Source organism: Buteo buteo, chromosome 13 (assembly GCF_964188355.1).
Source record: "Buteo buteo chromosome 13, bButBut1.hap1.1, whole genome shotgun sequence".
In the NCBI taxonomy this organism is placed as follows: domain Eukaryota; kingdom Metazoa; phylum Chordata; class Aves; order Accipitriformes; family Accipitridae; genus Buteo; species Buteo buteo.
This window is the reverse complement of record NC_134183.1, coordinates 33705812-33724797: the sequence shown is the minus strand read 5'-3', so window position 1 is coordinate 33724797 and position 18986 is coordinate 33705812. Positions and strand designations below refer to the sequence as shown.

The following is an 18986-nucleotide window of genomic DNA, read 5'->3' as shown; positions in this document are numbered from 1 at the left end:
GACCATGTCTCCTCCCTCAGTTTGAAGGGTTGAACAGCATGGTACTCTTTCTATTTCTTCTTCCCTTAAAAAAGCCAGAGTATGAAATTCAGGTGTTTGATAATAGAATTTATTTTTTTTTAATAGAGGTAGTGAAACCAATATTGCTAAGATGCTGAAGAGTGACTGTGAAAGAATAGAAAGCATAATTCTACAAATTAAAGTTCTGTAGCAAGCTGAAAAACCTCTATCCATGTCTTTTTTTGCAGAAAGCGAAAACTAAGTTAAATATTTTACTAACAGAAAATTATTTCCGGTCACTTGAATGATAATATCTCACACAGTATACATTTATTCAAATATGCACATAAACGCCGAAGTGGATAAATTTTCAATAAATAATGTTGAACAAGTTAGAGTTTTTTCTTGTTTATTTTAAATGTTTTGTTAAAATATCTCTAAGGGATGCAGGGATGTTTGTTAACCTACCTCGAAGCCGCACTTGGATGTCTAATAATTGTTTCTTTTGAATATACTAGTATTGAAATTGATGGTAGATTATGCTACCATCCAAACCTGAGGCTTGAGTTATTTCGATAACTGATAAGTGGATGACAGCTCTCAGGAGGCATTCATGGTAAATAATTTTTTTGTCTCCATTGTGCTGAGTGGCTGTGGCTTAAAAAACAGCCTTTCAACTCCATTTGTACAAGAATGGAGTCTCACAGCTCTGTCTTTGTAAGAAATCTAATGATTAGGATAAAATATGTGGGAATATTTAAAAATATAATCTTTAAAAGTTATAGCGGCCATTTTCCAAATTTAATTTTTCTTAATACATAAGTGACTTCTTGTGCCTAATGAGACAGTTTTCACCCCAAAATCTTAGGAGACAAAAAAGATCCTATTAAAAAAATATATAAACAAACCTACTGCAAGAGTAAAAAGCAAAAAGCTAGTTAGCTTCATCGTAAAGAATGTGCAAGCCTGTCATTTTCTGTTTTATTTATTTTCTGTAGGAAAGCTGCCAAATGAACTCCAGATGCTTGAAGAAGACCCTTCAGAGTATGAAGCACCTCAGGATGGCAACCTTGTGTATAAGCTATTCAGTTTGAATGATCTGTTGTTACTTGTACGTTGCAGTGTGCAAAAAGTGAAGTCATTGCCACGATACTGTAAAAAGAAAAAAGCTCAGAAGGTACAGGTTTTTCCATTAGCTTTTTTGGGTTTTGTTTGTTTGTTTATTTGTTTGTTTTTTAAACAGTTGTGCTCAGCTGGCATCTCTGGGATTCCCAGTCCTTCGTAACATTTGTGTTTTCACTCAGACAATTAGTACTTTTAATTGCAACTCTACAGTACGTGATGTCTTTAAGTAAATATTGCTGTAGGAGGAGAGGGAAGAATAACTTGTGATTTGTTTAAACCTACTTGTTTAGAAGATAAGCAAGTGTGATTCTGCATTTTTTACTACAACTGCATTACAGTAATATGCATGGGTAATTATACTCATGTAAACTAATGTCAGTTTGAACTATTCTTAAAAGTTAATGCAGTAATTAGGTTTTTGGCCCAAGGCTTTGAGAATGTTCATGATCATAAATACTTTCAAGCAGGATTCAGCCTTGCTATTATGCCTAGTTAAGCAGAGCAGTAGGAGATAGAATGAACAACAGAGGACACATTTAAAGATAAAAAGAGATCCTATTCATTCTGCTTGAAAAGACTATGGTATACATCTTAGCAAATCATTTGTCTTAAGGAATAAAATGCTTTAAATGCAAGTGTAATCCAAATAGTCCTTGTAACATCAGGAGAAGGAAAGCTTATTCTGGAATCCTCAGTAATTTATTATTTTGTCAAGAGTCCTCTGAATCATTCAACAAATTTGATGTGACATTTCCCTCCCCAGAATACCAGAATTATGGTAGGCAGGCATTTTGTGAGGTGTGTATGCTTTAGTGAAGTGGAAATAGATCTTTGTAACTCTGATTACTTGCTAAGATTCCGTGCTCAAAATCTTATTTTGAAGAAATACCATCTCTTTGCTATTGATCCACTGCTTGTAAATGCCTGTGAATAGCTGCTTAGTTTGTTAATCAGAAACTGAGCACCGTTATTTTTTAAAATTCCTGCTGAAATTTAAACTGATTTGTCAGTGAGAAGAGGCTTGTATTTTCTCTTCTAGTGTTAACATGCAAAGATTAGCCTCTGATTTCAAATGAGAGTCCGAACATTAGGTTATAATTTCAAGTAAGACCCTGACGGGGGAGTAAATGGCAGGATTCCACTAATAATAATCAAATCAGAAATATAATAGTGTATTTTTTTCTTAAATTCCTGCAGAGGGCAGTAGAGCACGGAAGTGTGAGCTTCAAATTAATTTAGTTGCACGGAAAAATTACTTGGCAGCAAATTTTTATTATTCGTAAAGGCTTGCCTAGGCTTTTTTTTTTTTCCTGTCCATTTCACCTTCCCCTGTGTAGAGTCTCTGTAGTCCAAAGTTTGTACTGTTGGTTTCATAGAATGTGAGCCATCATACAAAAATCTGTGAAATGTCTTTGTTGCTTCAGCTGTAGTGGAGGACTATGATGATTATCAACTACAAAATGTAGTTCAACTGTGGACATTTTTTGGGCAGTGACTGCTGATTTTTCTTGTATCTTACTTTTTAGCTTACTCCAATATTCCTGTTGCCAAAACTAGAATACCAACCCTATTACGGTGTAGAAGCTCTTACAGAAAGTGAAATATGTCAGTTGTGGACAGAGAGTATGTTGCATTCTGAATGCTTATTTTATATTGGTAAGTTCATGTGTTGATTTTTGCTTAAGAAACATGTACATCTGAATATTCATAGAATAACAGAAGAGAAAAATATTTATTAAAGATATATTCCACATGTCTTTATTTTAACTTTCTAATTTTGGTTTTCACTTTTATCTTAAATAAGTGCTTTGTCTAAAATTTCTGTTGGGTGGTAAATGAGGATATTTCAGCTTTGGTTTTAGATGAATAGCATCTTGTTTTTGTTTTCAAGAACTGCATTTATTTGTCTTTCGAAGACAAATGTATCTGTAAGTGTGAATTTAGTTCTCCAAAGTTAGTAATCTTCATGAGTTAAAGTATTTGGGGTTTGGGGGGAGGGTTTTTTTTTTAAAGAACCATATGCAACATGAATTACTGCAGGAGTGGTAAAAATATTTCTTGATGAAATGTGAGCTATAGATATGTCTTATTATTTTGTGAAATCACTTTAAATAAACTTGTTATTACGTACCAAAATAGAAGATGAACAGAGGATCAGGTATGTGGCTCATACTGATTCCTTGGCCTTTGAGCTTGCAGTATGGGAAAAGGTCAAATATTACTTATTTTTCCTTGAAAACAGGCAATAATCTTCATATTTCTACACTGATAACATGTAGACAGATAAGATTACAAGAGAATGAGGAAAAACAAGCAAGATAGGATTAACCGAGTTCTGTCGTTCAGAAATAAGAGGAATTACGTGCTTTGAAAAAAATGTACATGTGTCTCATATCTAAGGTACTGGAAATAATTTTCTAGCTTTGCAGAAATGAAAATTCCTAACAGGAAGAAGAAAAAAATACACAGCACAAGTTTATTGAGAACTTCTTTCCACAGCTATGATATTCCTCAGTAGTTCTGAACACTGGATGATCTTACTTAAGCATTATTTTCTGGGTTTTCCTTTGTGTATCTAACTGATCCATGAAATTTCATTTTCTAATATGTGATATGACTTGAAACATTTCTGTCAAAGCGATGGTCTTGATACTCCTTGTCCTGTATCATGCAGCAGATGGAAACAGGAGATAATGTAATAGAATCTATGAATGAGAAGTACCATGCATTCAGTGAGAATGAAGCAGGAAACTACAAATCTCGTATAGAAGAGATGACAGCTGTAATTCAGAGCACAGAAAATAAAAAGACAATAATGCAGGGATAAAAAGTATGGAAATATTAGCAGAAAGATCTCTTACTTATAAAGGCCATTTTTTTTCCAAAATCACATAAACTGAGCATTCACTAACAAATGTCCTGTAGAAAATGCTGTATTCATGTTTGTACAATGACATTTTAAATGTCATGAAAGTTTTTATGTCTATTAGGATACATATGTTCTGTAGAGAAATGAAAATGATGCATATGAAGAATGTGGCCAGATCATTTTAACCAACCCTTTTACTATATGGAGAGCTCTTTGATACCAGTTAACTTGTAATTAATAAGGTTTTGAAAGGGAAAATCTGCAACAAAGTGGTTAGTCAAAATGCATTTTAGAGTATGTTTGGCACTTGCTACAGAGCGAGGGCAATCCTGTTTGTACAGTAAATGAGTGTTCTGCAGTGGGTACTGCCTCGCTTTCCTGTTGTAGAAAAAATTCTCTGTTTTTTATGGTTGTTATGGCAGCAGCTGTGGCCTGTGGTTGCCTAACCTTTCCACTTGTGCACTGAATTACATTTTTGCTGTTGGTGGCTCACATCAGAATACTATTTTAGAAATGCTGAGTTCTCTCTTTCCTAATTTTTACATACAAACTTTGCATCCTATCATAGAATTATAGGGTTCGTGTGAAATCTAATATATTTGAGGTGATAGTTTTGCTGATTGCATCTGTCTTTGTCTGCTGTCCATCTTTAATGGAAATTGTGTTTCTAATTGTAAAAGCAATATTTGCTGTGGTTTTTCCCTTCTCTAAAAAAAATTCTCACAAAGAGATAATTATGCATGCAGTTTTCCATTTCTAATTATATCTTAACGTACAGTACTGAAGCATTTCTCCTCTTTTTTTTTTTTTTTAATGAACAGAACAGTATACTGAATTGCACTGAAATTTAGCCCCCTGTAGAAAATTTTGTCAACATTTCTGTTAACATTTCCAGAGTCACAAGCACTGTGAGGAAATAGTCAAACTAGAGAGCTGGCTAATCTGGCTGGAAATCTATCTACTCTCTCATCAGTTATAGGATGCTTAATGTATGGCTTGGGTGCAGAAGTTTGCAGACAGCTCATCCAGCCAACTCCCCTTTTTATAGACACTGTCATGAGTGTAGGAGAAAGCAGGCTGTGTGCCGCAGGACTTTTTGTGACGTAAACAGTCATCCCCTTCTGATACGGGGCTTCCTCGGTGTTTCTGCTAGTTGTGAAATGGACACGGAGCTCTAGGCTGGCAGGCTTCAGTGGCCTGGCCTCCAACACACTGTCTGTCTTCATGTGCTTAGGAGAAAAAGTCGTTGGGATTGAGAAACTCTGGTCATTGCAGTGATGGTGATGCTTGTTTGTCAGCTCTTGGATGTGCTTCTTCCAGCAGCAAACCCTGGGGTCTGCAGGGGTTCTCTTTTTACGTGCTCTAAGGAAGCACAGGATTACCACGGGTTGTCACTGTCCTCCACGGTGAATTAGTACTCCCAGCATGTGGGGCAGCCCTCCTCCCACCACTATGTAAAAAAAAAAAAAAAAAAAAGTCTGCTACAATTACAGAGTTGGACTCTCAGCATATCACCAGTTTTTGATACTGACAGAAGATGTGATTTATTCAGGCAGGCGAACTGGGGACTGCAGATTTTTGGTACCACCGTGTAGTTTCTAGTAGAGCTAGGTAAGAAGACATGCATGGAAGTAAATGATCCATTTTATGAAAGAGCACCTACCACAGCTTTTAATGGAAACTGTTACCATATTCTACTTAAGGATTCTTTCTGCTCCTGTTGAGAAATATTGCAAGGTAGCTGTGAAATTCTGCCTTTCAGTTTGTATTTCTGGGGAGCTGTGAAAAATACAATGTTGCAAGTGTCCTGATTTACTTAGAGGGCTCCTTGCAACAGAAAGCTTTGTTCTGAAACTCCAGGGACAATTCTCTAAGGGCAATGATATCCCTGTATTATGGACAACTAACAATGACGTGAATATCTCATTCTTTTTCATTAATCTGATACCTGAAAGTAAGACTGCTGCTATCATGTGTTTGGTGTAAGGAGAAAGACAGACTTAACTTCTCAGATCGTGCTATAATTTGAATTATTTTAAGTGAAATATCATGTCTAATAATAAAGGAATTTTTTATATCAACCATAATAGAGCCATATACTTTTTGCTCTTTTTAAATTTACCCCACAGTTTGAGTGTGAAAGTATGGAACAACTGTTTGAAAACTGTGATCTTGCCATTACTAACACAGTACCTACAACTTGCATTCTTGTTCAGATAGTTCTGAGACTATGTAGATCTTAAGTGAAGCCTCTAAAATTGAAGTTTTGAGTGTGTAGCAGACCTCAGTGTTAAATAGCTTAGGAGTTCTTGTATCTTGAAACAAGTTAATTCACTGTCTCAACAATCTTTTGTGTTGCCAAATAAGCACGGATGGAAAGGTCTTTGAACCTTGGTCTGTTCCCCATAATAGTCCTGTGTTGTTCTTCAGTGTTGTATTGCTCTATGTGGCTGAGAGAAGAATCTCATAGCTCAGCGCAGTGACTCAGCAGTCTTTCCAGCTCAGGACATGAGAAAGAATACAGAATTGTGACTATGGCCTCGTGCAGAAGTTGCAAGGTGTGATATTAAGTGGAATTTTTTTATTTTTTATGTTCTCAAAGAAGGTAGTGATTGTTTGCACAAAAGCAGAGATATTATAATCAAACAAACTTAGGAGTGCTGTCCTCATCTTGCTCTAGTAGAGCACCTTGTTCGGTTGTTGATTTAAGTCCCCTTGCTACTCAGATAGGAAATCCTGCATCTGCAAAGGGAGTAATCTCTGTGACGTGTTTCCCAAATAAGATACTTGTATATGATCTAAGCAGTAAATAAAATTGTGATAAGCTTTGGTGATTAATGGGAACGTTTTACCCCCAACCATTATTCACATATTTGCATTAAGTGCCTAAGCAAAACTTACTGCAAAAAGAATAGTTTACCTTCCCTTGAATAGGATAATATTGGCCTTCAAATAAAGATTATTTGAAAAATGGCTTGGAAAGAAGTACTTACTATATCAGTAACTTAGTGTCAAATGTTTTCAGTTAGTCACTTCTCAAATATAAGATACAGTAATATAAATTAGGTGTGAGTAGTTCATGGATACTTCTTATTCCCAGCTATGCTGTCAATGAGTTTAGAAATAGAGAAGTTTCTGATTTGAGGAGAGGCTGATAAGGAATGGAGAACACAAACAGATTTTTTTAATATTTTTTTATTTTTTAAGTTTTGGGGTTTTTTTTATAATGACTTCAAGTTTCTGTTAGACAGCAATGCAGAATATTAAACCTAGCTGCTTAGTCTTGCACAAAATACTGATATCAAGAAAAGTAACAAATGTAGAGTGTTTCAAAGAAATGAGTTGTCCTTTTGCTTTTTTTAAAAATTTGTTAAAATGAGAGTTCTTACTTGGTCGTCTTACACATCCCATAACAAATTGCTAGTAATGTTTAACTTGGAATGTGACGTGCTTTGGTTTAGCAGTTTTAACTGTACAATTGAACAATTTACACTTCCTACGAGAGCAGATTTGTAGTAAGGCAGTAAATTCCTCTGAGTAGGTCATGTTTTATTATGCTGCCTTTTTCTCATCCTCCTTGTGGGAGCTGGAATAGAACAGATTTCTGGGAAAACCTCAACATGAGAGAGAACCTGAAGGTAAGGCACGGTCACCACATCAGTGTACAAGCTATGCTAATGATCTTTACTGCTTATCAAGTGAAAATGTGGGCTAAACTGTTCTTGTCAGCCTTTATTTTAAAAACGAGATGAGGAGAGCTTTGAATTGTTGCTCATAGCTGTGTCAAAGACAAATACTCTTTAATGATTTGCTGTAAAAAAGGCCTGAATTGTAAATTATAATTTTTCAGGTGAGGGGAGGGGGGGATGGAAATCAAGAGACAAAGGTTCACAATCCCCAGAAAATCAAGTAATGCAATTGTTTGTATAAACTGTCAGAATAGAAAAACAAGTATATTAAACTCAAAAGAAAATTTGTTGTAAAAGATAAACTTTCATGATCTGTCCAGTGAGAAAGCATAGTGATAAGGATCAAAAGAACTTGAGAAGATACAAGCTATCTGATGAGGTTAAGGCCATGGCAAAATGAAGTTGTGTATCCCAGATATCACCCAAGATGTAAGATTTGCTGGAATCATGGGCATCTCCCTGATTTAGAAAGGCAGGCCGAATACGGATGTCTGTACTTTGAGCAGCTATACATTTTACTTTCCATTATTTTGCAACATTGATAAATACTTTTCACTGTTCTATGCTGTAAAAGCAAAATTTTTTATTCCTTTTAAAATGCATTAGGTCTGCAAATTATGCTTTTGCATTTGTTCTCATTTTTATTTTCAGCATATTAATTGAATTAATATTTTTCAGGACGTATTGATGCTTTTACATCAAAGCTTATTATGCTAGAAAAGATTTCTCCAGAAATCTTAAGAGAAAAACTTGGATTGATTAAGTGAGTATTTTTAGTAGGTTTTTTTAGTAATGAATTTGAAATCCTAACAAGCCTTGCAAGTTACTACTTCTGTAATTTCTTTTCCGCAGGCCTGCAAATTCATTAAATATACTTCATCACATTTTGAAGAAAGTGTCTGAGTAAGTGCTCCATTCTTGTTCGTTGTATTTATTTGCAACATTACCCAGCTCATCCTATTTCTTCTGTAGAATGCTTGTCTAATCTTAAGAATTTTATTTCCTCAGATACATGAAATATTTTACAGATTCTTTTAGGTCTAGCATAGCATGATGCAGTACTGTATAAAAATGTGCTTAGGATTACAGGGTTTGTATAAATGATGCAAAAGAATAAGAACTTGATTTTTATGAACTACTTATCCAAGAGAGGAGAGTGGACACTTCTGAGCTGATTAAACAGTTCACAGGAGTGAGATTTAATATTATGTATGTAGGCTGACATTTAAAATTTGGACTTCTGCTTTTTGTTAGTCTTTTTGCTTGATCTGTAGAAATAATACTGTTTATGTTCCCTTCTGCTTAGCTTGACTTAGAACAGTATACATATTTCTCTGTACAGTGTTGCAACCATTTTCTTGCTCCTTCCTTTTCTTTCTTTATTTAGCTACTTCAAGGCTTTTGGTCTGCAAGTGTCTTAATTTTTTTGTGAAGCAGGTTTCTTTCACTGTGTGTGAAGCCTCTTAATTCAAATTATAGAAGAGTTTTCCTGCACTTTGTAATTTCTGTAGCTTCGTGATTTGTGGCTAAGATTTTTGATTTGGGCAGTTGGTTGACATTTATCATCCTGAAAACCTGCTTAATCCTGCATGTATTTAAAGCACATCTGTTCTTTGTGTCTGTGTCGATATATGCACTATGCTTTGTAAGGCACTGGTTAAAGAATTACAGTTTGCCAAATATGCATGGTTTTCAGTGTTTGCTTAATTGTTTTCTTGAACATGATGGTAATCTGTACATTGATGATAAATTAGTATATTATGAATACATTATAAACACATGAATTAGTAGGTATTTATCAATGCAATTGAATTCATGGGGTTTTGTCCATAGCATTTTGGTAAAACAGGGACTGATAAGTAAATATCTAAAGATGTTTTGCTCTTGCATTAAGAACTTGGCTATCCTGATCAAATGAAACAAAACAAAAACATTTAAATAATATTTTTCATTTTAACTTTATCTTTTTAGTTTGCAGGAGGGCTCTTATTTATTGACTCATGCTGCAGGAGATTCATCAGTTGGAATCTACAAGAGTTCTCTTGACAAGACGACGAGAGCATCATATAACTTACATAAAGCTCATTGTGATCTCCCTACTGTACCTGCCACTCTTTCAGTCCCATGGGTGCCACTAGATCCCAGCCTCCCTTTGCCCTATCACATGAATCATGGAAGAGTTCCATGCACCTTTCCACCTGCACCCCAGGAAGCCACCTGGAAACAGAAGGTCAGTATCACACTTGATGGAAAGGCAGATTAGCAGTTCTGAAATAATCTGTTTCAGTCCCTTGGGTACATAGCTAGTATATTTATCTGTCATCTTTGGGGGTCAGAGAGATCCTTTAGAGTTCTGGATCCACTACCAAGAATAGGAATGCCTTTTTCCTGAAAAATATTTAAGGTAAGATTCATCTCACCTAACTTTAAACTCTACAGTATGGAAAAACAACATTTAAGCTTGTTGTGCTGTTAACAGAGGAAAATGGAATATTTTGTAAGGTGCATCTCCACACCAGGATGGGCCTCTTAAATAGATTGTAGGACCTGTGCTGTAGAGTTGTCATTTTCTCTCTGATGACTACAGGAATAAAGATGATTAGCACAACTGTATCAAGGTAAAATCAGGTAAGGTGAATTCTACTGTCAGGATGTATTCCATTGGGCTCTTACTGCAGTTCTCTGTGATAACTTAAATGGTGGTTTGGGTTTTCTTTTTAAATACACTTTTTTTTGCCCTATTTTGTGGCAAAATTCTTTCAAAATGAAGTTTTGCTTCTTTAATGTGAGCTAATGGACAGCAAAAAGAATGTAGCATTTGGCTTTATTAAAAGCTTTGTAATTTATAGATTTGCAGTACAGCTGAAACAGATACAATATTTGCATTTATAAGGATTTTCTAATTTTGCCTCTGTGATGGTGCTTTTTGTTGATGTACTCTTTCTTCAAACAATTTCAGGAAGGACCTTTTAACCTGGTTTCCTGTTTTTTCAGTCCCACCTTCATCTCCATTTGTCCCTCTGTCTTGTCCCCAGATCTCAAAATCTTGAACTTTTGGGGCTATTTCAGCAGAAACTGGCATGTCTTGGAGGTCTAAGATAGTAAATTCTAACCAGCTTAGTGAAAATAAGTAGCCAGGTAGAGGAGAGGGACGCAGATTAGTCCTTCCTCTGTGCAGATGGCAATGACCACTCAACAGTAGTATTTGATAACCTCTCTTGTCTGCATGAGATTTCGGGTGTAAGCAAATCAGCCACACAAAAATAAAAAAATTGCCAGAGCTTTTACATTACTGGGTGTGGGATAATCATATGGCAAGACAGAAAACCAAATGACGTTACTCTTCACTGGAAGTTTAAGTACTTTCCTCAGTCCCCTCATGACACTTTGAAATCTTTCATGTCTTAATTTATTGATTCCTGATTTCAGTGACTAGGGTGGAGCATCTTGGATGTGTTCTTGGTTGGTTGTAATTTCAAATGAAGCTCATGTAGGGAAAACATTAATTCTCTGCAGCAAGAATAAGGTTTCCTTTTGGCCCTCTAAAGTATGTTAGCTCAGTTGGACAAATTGCCACTGATCACCTGTCTCTGGTTGCTCTGAACTCCCTTTACCTTTGGGGAAACTTTCATTGCAATTTGGGTGGCTTCCCTGATATACAGAAACTTAAATTCTCATTGGTATGCTGTTCCCTATACAGGGAAACATTTGTAATATATATGCAATACTGTCTCTAAAATAAGAGCTATATATTATTTTGTAATATGTTATTTTGTATAGAGGCACATATACCTTAATTTAGGAAAACACAGTTTCTGTGTCTCAAACATAAATAGAAAATGGTGCGTGGATGGCTTACTCCTTTTTACTGAAAATGAACAATCTTACACAGCATTTGTATTCTACATTTCTTCAGAGTGCAGTTAAATCTAAATAAATTTTAGATGTTTAAATGTGATATTCCTTCCAGACATCATTAGGACAAGTAAAAATTGATATAGCCTACAAATCACTAACACTTGGGGTTTTGTTGATGATGTTTTTAAAACAGAATAGAATTTCTTATGAGAAGAAGAATCAATTGTCTGCATCTAAAGAAACTTTTGATAGAAATTTTGTGGACATTTTTCAGGAATCCAACCTGCTTTGTAGTTTATGCTGGTGAATAAGTGATGCATATCATGCTTTGGAAATTTCACAAAGGTCCCACTCTCAGCTCTAATATTTTGAACAGGTAGTACGACACTGTAAAAGTATGAAAATTTTCAAGTGTTACTTTTCTTCAGCATAATTTACTCATTTGTGTAAAAGCCAACATCCTAGCTATGCCTAGCTTAGTGATGTGTGATAGTTTTTAGGCCCAGTTATATGTTTTAGCCACATCCTGACTTCATATGAGGGCAAAATAGAGTTGTGCATCAGTTCCTAATTATCTTATGCACTTTGGTTTCTGCCAGAAGAAAATCCAGGCACTTAGGCAAGAAAGAGGCAGGATTGGTCAGATCTCACTGGTGGCAGGAAAACCAGCTGTGCCTGTCACCCAGTCCAGATGTGGCCTCTGAGTCTGGCTGGAATGACAAGAAGTAGAAGGCAGTTCTCTGAAGGTAGTTTTGTATGTTTGTGCTTAGTACAGATTTAAGATTATTAATTCTAGTTTGTGGTTTGTTGTTGTTTGTTTTTTTTTTTTATTCTCTCCCCATATGTGTCTAGATGACTGGGGCGAAAGGACAATCAGACACACCCTATGAGGGAAAGCCAGTAGCTATGGAAACAAAAGGCAATCCAGCTAAGCCTGTTAGAAATGAAGGTGTGGTTACAAAGAAGCTGAAGAATTACTGCAAACAAAGAATGATGAAGAAAAAATGGAAAATGAAGTACAACAAAATGCAACTGAAGTAGTAATAGCTGAACCATGCTGTGATAAGCATGGCCTGGAGAAGGACAAGATGAAACAAAAAATCTGAGGCTTTCATGCAGTTTCAAAGAAGCCAGAACAAGCTGGCAGCGGAAATGGCTCCATAGCTGAAACATTCTGTAAACCTTTAACCCTTTCTTACCTCAGTGGACACATTTCAAGTGAAAATCTCAAATTCACTCAGATTAAAAAGAGCAAATGTCTGCAGCTGAGGTTAGGAGACAAAAGTATCTTCTGTTGGTCTCGTGATTTTTGTAGAAAAACTAAGGCTTGAAGAATGAAGCTGCGGTCAAAAGCAATATTTGATATCACATAACAACAAGAAAAAGAACTTTTCAGCTTTCTTAATTCTTCCAGAAGCACTACAGATTTTTATTCTGACATATTTTAGAATTGTATTTTACTTTATGTAATGTGCATAAGGGGAACAACTTGGATTTAATCACTTAATCATTTTAACGCACAGTGTCTACCAGTTTTTAAATTACATATAAAAATATTTTTTCTTTTTAGGATGGTGCAACAAATGAAGTTTGGGGAACAAAAGCTGTGTTTATTTGAATAGTACATGCCATAAATTTGCACTGGGAAACTTAGGAGTACAGCTAAACAGTTAAAATATATATATTTTTATCCTTCCCCAAAACAATTTCCAAAAATTGTTTGGATTCTGGCATGTCTTCAAAAATGAATATTGCAGTTATTAACTGTAGCCATTGAGTAATACAGTAATCTACTGTATTACTGAATGGCTACAGCCTAAATTCTCATATCAGATTGCACATTGATATGCAGTAGTGCTTACCTGAGGTATTAAGGTTTGCCTGGAGGAACAAGTGATAGGATCAAGGCCTTAGTCATTGTTCCAAAAACCCAACCACACTATGCTGTACATCAGCAGTTTGCTTGAAATTTAGACCCAAACTGACAGAGTGAAGTTAGGAAAAGAGAGTATTTGCTATCTATGAAAAGGCCAAGAAATGTGATGAGATGCAGTTTCCTAGTGAATATGAGTTGTGTGGAAAAATTGAAGTTGTTTTGAATGTTGGTATATGAATGCACTGTATTCTGTGATGTGTTTGTAACTAACGTGATTGTGTGTGAGGGAAGATTTCTCTGCATTACAGCTATTTTATGGCACATACTTTCAGTGTTTCATCAAACAGAATTTCAACAGAAACAATCCTTGAAATTGAGGCTCAAAATTTATATTCTCTATCATCACTTTTGGTTTGTGTTTTCTGGATTTCTGTCGGTATTTTCCTTTATTAAAAGTATTGTTTTTAGAAGAGTGCGTCAATTCTTGAAAGCTACAAGAATGAGTCCAAGAAATTCTTTCCCATTTTTGCCTTTTAAACAACTCAAACAACTATTTTAAAATGTCTGAGCCAATTTTTGTTTGGATGGTGTTCTGGAGAGCTGTTTCTATGCATGCTTAAACTGCTAACACAAAAAACAAAGGCCTTAAAGATGTTCTTCCAAGTCTTTTGTTTGGACTAAGGAAGTTACCAAGTACACACATCTGATCAAGCATTCTTCTGCTCACTGGGGCTTGACATGACACGTTTTAATGTCATGAAAGTAAAAATAAAATATTTAAATTGTTTACTGGGGTATACCTGTTATAAAATCCTGAAGACAGTTTTGTTGTGTTTTTTTTTAAAGTAGGCATAAACAATGAATGTATATTAAAAACTGTTCTTTGTGAAATACAAAGCATTTTCTGATCCCCCCCCTCCCGTTAGATATATTTATAGTATTATTCAGTTTATTCTGGTTTTGGCCACTGCTGCTTTTAGTTGCAGTGATATGCTAGTTACAAGCTGAACTGGCATAGAGCTGTTTGCAAATTACAAGTAGTTCTGATTTGAAATCCTGAATGCACTTAGTGACCTCTCATAATAGGAATGTTTCAGCTGTGAGTCATTTTTGCCAGATAACCAACTCTGTGTGGGGATTCAAAGCAGTTTTCAGTTTGTATATGTAAAAACTTTTGCCAGACTTGTATGGAATTTAGTTTCTTGATGAAGTTTCATATGTTAGAAATGTATGGTCTATTTGCCCATATATCTATATGCCTTAAAAGGCTTGCATCTTTCTCTTAATAGTATACTATTATACTACACTAGTATACTACTGATAGTATACTAATTGTAGTTTCTTATGTGTTTCAAATATGTAGGGAATCTGGAGTTTGTGTACAACACACAAGATGACTTTTTAATTCACTGTTGCATTTTATTTGATCTCTTTTGGATTAAGTGGGACTGAAGTAATTGCTCTAAGATGAGTTAGTCATTTGAAAGACTTGTGTTTTGTTTATGTATCGTGGGTGGGAGTGCCAGAGTATTCTCCATTTATATTTGCATCTAAAATAAAATTCTACTTAAAGGAGTTTGATAAGAGGAGAAAGGAAAAGGGATAGCATGTTTAGTACAGGCAGTAATATCTGAAATTTGAAACAAAGAAAATGTCTAAACAAAATAATTGGTAAAAAAGATTTCAGTAAAGCTAGAAAATGTGCTGGGTATTAGTTGCTGGATTGCTGTTTCTATATAGACTGCTCCTGAAGTGACAGTTACCTGTGGAGGAAAAAGAAGGAATACAGGGGAGCCTCACTGTTGTGATGCCACCAAGGTATAAATTCCTAAATGTAACATAGGTTGTAAAGCTGTGGGAAGCAGGAAACTACAGCTGAAGGAGAGTGAATGGGCCTGGACCTTACTCTCCAGGTAATTGTTGCTCTATGGCTAACTAATGCTGATCTTTTTTATGGCCTCAACCCACCTTGTTTAGCAAAAATATTCCACAGATCTCAATCCTGTCCTGTAATTTCAGTCTTCTGCTCTGTGTTTGGAATGGATTGTGTGTGTTTATATTGCAACTTATATGTTTTTTTTTAAATATAATTACTACTTTTTGTCACTATATTGTAAGAATATCTTTTACATATGCATTTGGAGTGTGTGGTTAGATGTAACTTAGCCAGTCTAAGAATCTTCTGGTTATATTTTTCCCTTGTTAGATTTTTTTTTTCCTTTATGTAGATTTACCTGGTTGTAAAGGGGGAAGTATGTGCTGTCCTGTCTTTAGGAACAGGAAGCTCTAACTGCTCCAGAATTGGTCAAACTGATTTCACAGGGATCTCTATTCAGTTCTCTCTTAGCTTTTTAGTGTGGATGTTTGTAGTCCAGCGCTAATGGAGCAGCCTGTCCTGCTGCTTGGGATTATTTCATTCTGGGTGCAGGACTTTATCTTTGCTAAGTCTCATGCAATTCTTGTTGGCCCAATCATGCTGCATGTCCAAGTCTCTCTGAATAGTGGCTCATCTGTCTGCTCTTATCTATGTCTTCTCCCCATTTGGTGTGATCTGCAAACTTGGTGAAAACTGATTCCATTGTGTTATCCAGATGACTTACAAGAATATTGAGTAGTATTGGAGCCAGTATCAACCCCTGGGAAGCTCTGTTCATGACCAACTCAACTGCTAGTTCAGCTTTGAGACACTAACTACTTCACTAAAAATGGAAGAAGCCTTCTGAGAACATAAGGTTTTCCATGCTGTATAAGATCACTGATATGGTCTGGTTCTCCCCATTCACTGCTGTTAGGATTAAAATGATAGCTTTGTGTCATATTCAGGCAGTTGTTTTGGAGGACTAGAGGGGGAATTCTTACCTGGCATTGGAGATTACTGGTTGACATACATGCAAAACCATGGAACTTTATCAGTCCTTCATATTAGCATGAATAACTGCAATGGGTTATTGGTTGTGAAATCTAACTTTTCTTTATTTCTGCAGTAATAAGTGTATTCAAACTTTATTTGCACTATGCACTAATGAATCACTTACAAACTGCTTTCATTCCCATATGTGACTAGCTAAACCTCTTCACCCGTGTTTGACTGCAAAACCTTTTAGGGATACAATAGACACTGTCTATGTAAAATATGTTAGGAATAGATTTACTCTGTTTTTTCTGTCTTCTAATGTAGCCTAGCAGCTGGAAGCACAGAAAACTGGGACCAAGTGACCAGACATCCATTCCTGTGCTGGCAGATGGGAGCTGCCAACAGCAAGTGACTGTCCAACCTCATGCAGTGATATTCAGTAGCAGACATTGAACCATTTGAAGAGGTACTTCTTTTGCTTCTGATTTGCTTGCCCTGAATTTTAAATAGCAGCTTGTCTCCGAAAGAGTATAAAAATCAGTTTGGGTGTGATCTTTCAGAATGTTTAGTGCTGACCTCCATTTTAAGATGCTTTTAGTTCTACTAGTAGAAGGAATTGGGGCATTTTCAGTCTCTCCCCCTGTCTTAAGTCTGACTGGATGTGTAACTTTCTCAGATGCTTCTCTGAGAAGTTATACAACTAAGCTCCTTGTTTCTTAACAAAGTACAGCCTTTCTTACAAGTGTGGGTAGAGTCCTTCCCAGAAGCACTGTCATTGCTTGATATATTTCTCTGTGCTAAAAGTATGTTTGCTTTATTTTAATTGCTGTTAAACTGCATTTTTCTGCAGATTCTTAAATTTTGTTTGCAAGTTCAAATTTCATTACTCTGTGCCAAAATTATTATATGAAAATGTTTTCAAAGGTACTTTGCTATATTATATATGCCAAATTAAATTTCTTTCTTAATGCCAGAAGACAACTTTGGTGGCCAGGTGACAGTCTGTTTAAACACAGAGCATTTGAATTACACCTTATCTTACTTGTAGGTGGAGGATTGTCATTGACAAAAAGCTGATCCCAGCCATTCTGAGCCTTATGAAAGTCTTCTGTAGATAATCTCAAGGCTGCTTTTACTTATGGCTGTCTTGACGGGCCATTGTCCTATACCTTGTAGAGGGATTTTGTTGTTGTTTTTATGGAGCTGCAACATTACACTGCCAATTTCTAAATTGTTTGTAGAATAATTTACTGTAATGATTGTTAAACAGTATCAGTCCTAGTGCAGACTTCAGGGCATTCCTCCATAAGGACACTTATCTCTTCTGTGGGGTAGGATGCTCACCCAGTGAGGAAGAAAAAAAAAAAAAAAAAAAGCCATGAAAGCCCTATTCTTCCACAAGACATCATGGTAGTTTTGTATAAAGTGTAACAGTAGAGGTAATACAGAGGAAACAGTCTTTCTTATTATTGCTTGTGATTGAAAGATTTCAATAAATATTAAAAGAACATTGTCACTTTCAACTCAATATTAGAAAAAATGAATAATAGTAACTACAGGGGGGAGGGAGGAGCTATTAAAGAATCCAGCAACATATTCCCTGATTCTGTAAATGAATTATAGCAGCCACATCATTCTGTTTATCCACAGCATGTTATTACAAGTGTACATTTCCTACTTTTGATTGGCCTAATAGAGAAAAACCAGTTGTTTATTTTTCCACTGGGCAAGGTCCTTCTTCAGAAGAGCCAAAAGGAGAAGTATGCTAATATTGTTGACCAAAACTACATAATCCAATCAGCGAAGCCAGCGTCCTTCAGCTTGACGGTGGTAGTTCACTTTTGTTATACAGATATATTTAGAGCCTGCCGTGGACAGAGCCAACTTTTCCAAAAGATGCATTAATACATCTCAGTTTCACTAAAACTTACTCAGAAGTATCTAGCTTAACAGTTTTCCACATGTGCATGAGATTCCTCTGTTGTAAGGCAGCATGAGTGGCTAGGAATGTGACATTACCTGCCTATGTCTCAAGAATAAGCACGTACCCCATCAGTGCCTCTCATTTCTTAGTTGCTGCCAAATTGATATAATTTGTGAAGAAAGAAAAAGAACAAGCTCCACCATGCCCGATATTACCTTTGCACAAAGGTAATGATCTTGACTCTTAAAAATCTAGAGTTTTAAAATAATTGTGAGTTTTAATAAGCCTTGACATACTTTTGAGAGCCTTTTGAGTGTTTCAGGGGTGTTTCAAGCCCTTTGATGCTCAAGGACATGACACTGACTACATTTTTTAAATTTTACCTTGAAGGGAGAGCTATAGACTCCCATTCCCCACCACTGCCTTTTTCAGGGTATCTTGAATTCTCACATCATTTCAGGATTTTAGGAACTAATGCCTTCATAAAAACAGCATACATGACACTCTTGGAGCTAGCGATGCTGATAATGTTGTGTAAATGCAGTCAGTCCTTTGCTAGCAATGACCTGTGTGAGCACCATGAGAATAGTTAGATTTATATGTTTAAACAGAAAAGGAGCCAATCAATTCGTCAACAAAACAACATCAAAGATGATAAAGTGGTGCCATATGAAGACTGATTGTTCCCTATCTATTCAACATGCACTAAATGTGTTCCTGGGGAGGTCACAGTGGTATAACTACCCATCCTCCACACAAATGTAGTGAGAAAGTTTGGGCATTTCCTTATA

The 18986-nt window shown here is 35.9% G+C and overlaps 1 protein-coding gene across 13 annotated transcripts in view; it reads left to right on the top strand.

The window, feature by feature from the left end:
- The window catches only part of ICE2 (interactor of little elongation complex ELL subunit 2), a 52264-nt gene that overhangs the window by 14002 nt on the left and 19276 nt on the right, over positions 1-18986 (top strand). For 4 of the 13 annotated variants that reach the window (XM_075045485.1, XM_075045486.1, XM_075045483.1 and 1 more), the window contains 6 exons: positions 999-1177; positions 2652-2781; positions 8362-8446; positions 8536-8586; positions 9655-9913; positions 12394-16547. In XM_075045485.1, the coding sequence (XP_074901586.1) occupies positions 999-1177; positions 2652-2781; positions 8362-8446; positions 8536-8586; positions 9655-9913; positions 12394-12582 (893 nt within the window). In that variant the 3' untranslated portion in view covers positions 12583-16547. Of the gene's footprint in view, positions 1-998; positions 1178-2651; positions 2782-3367; positions 5471-7535; positions 8447-8535; positions 8587-9654; positions 9914-12393; positions 16548-16595; positions 16738-18986 lie in introns of those variants that run through there. The other 9 variants (XR_012652826.1, XR_012652827.1, XM_075045484.1 and 6 more) reach the window with 7 other exon arrangements.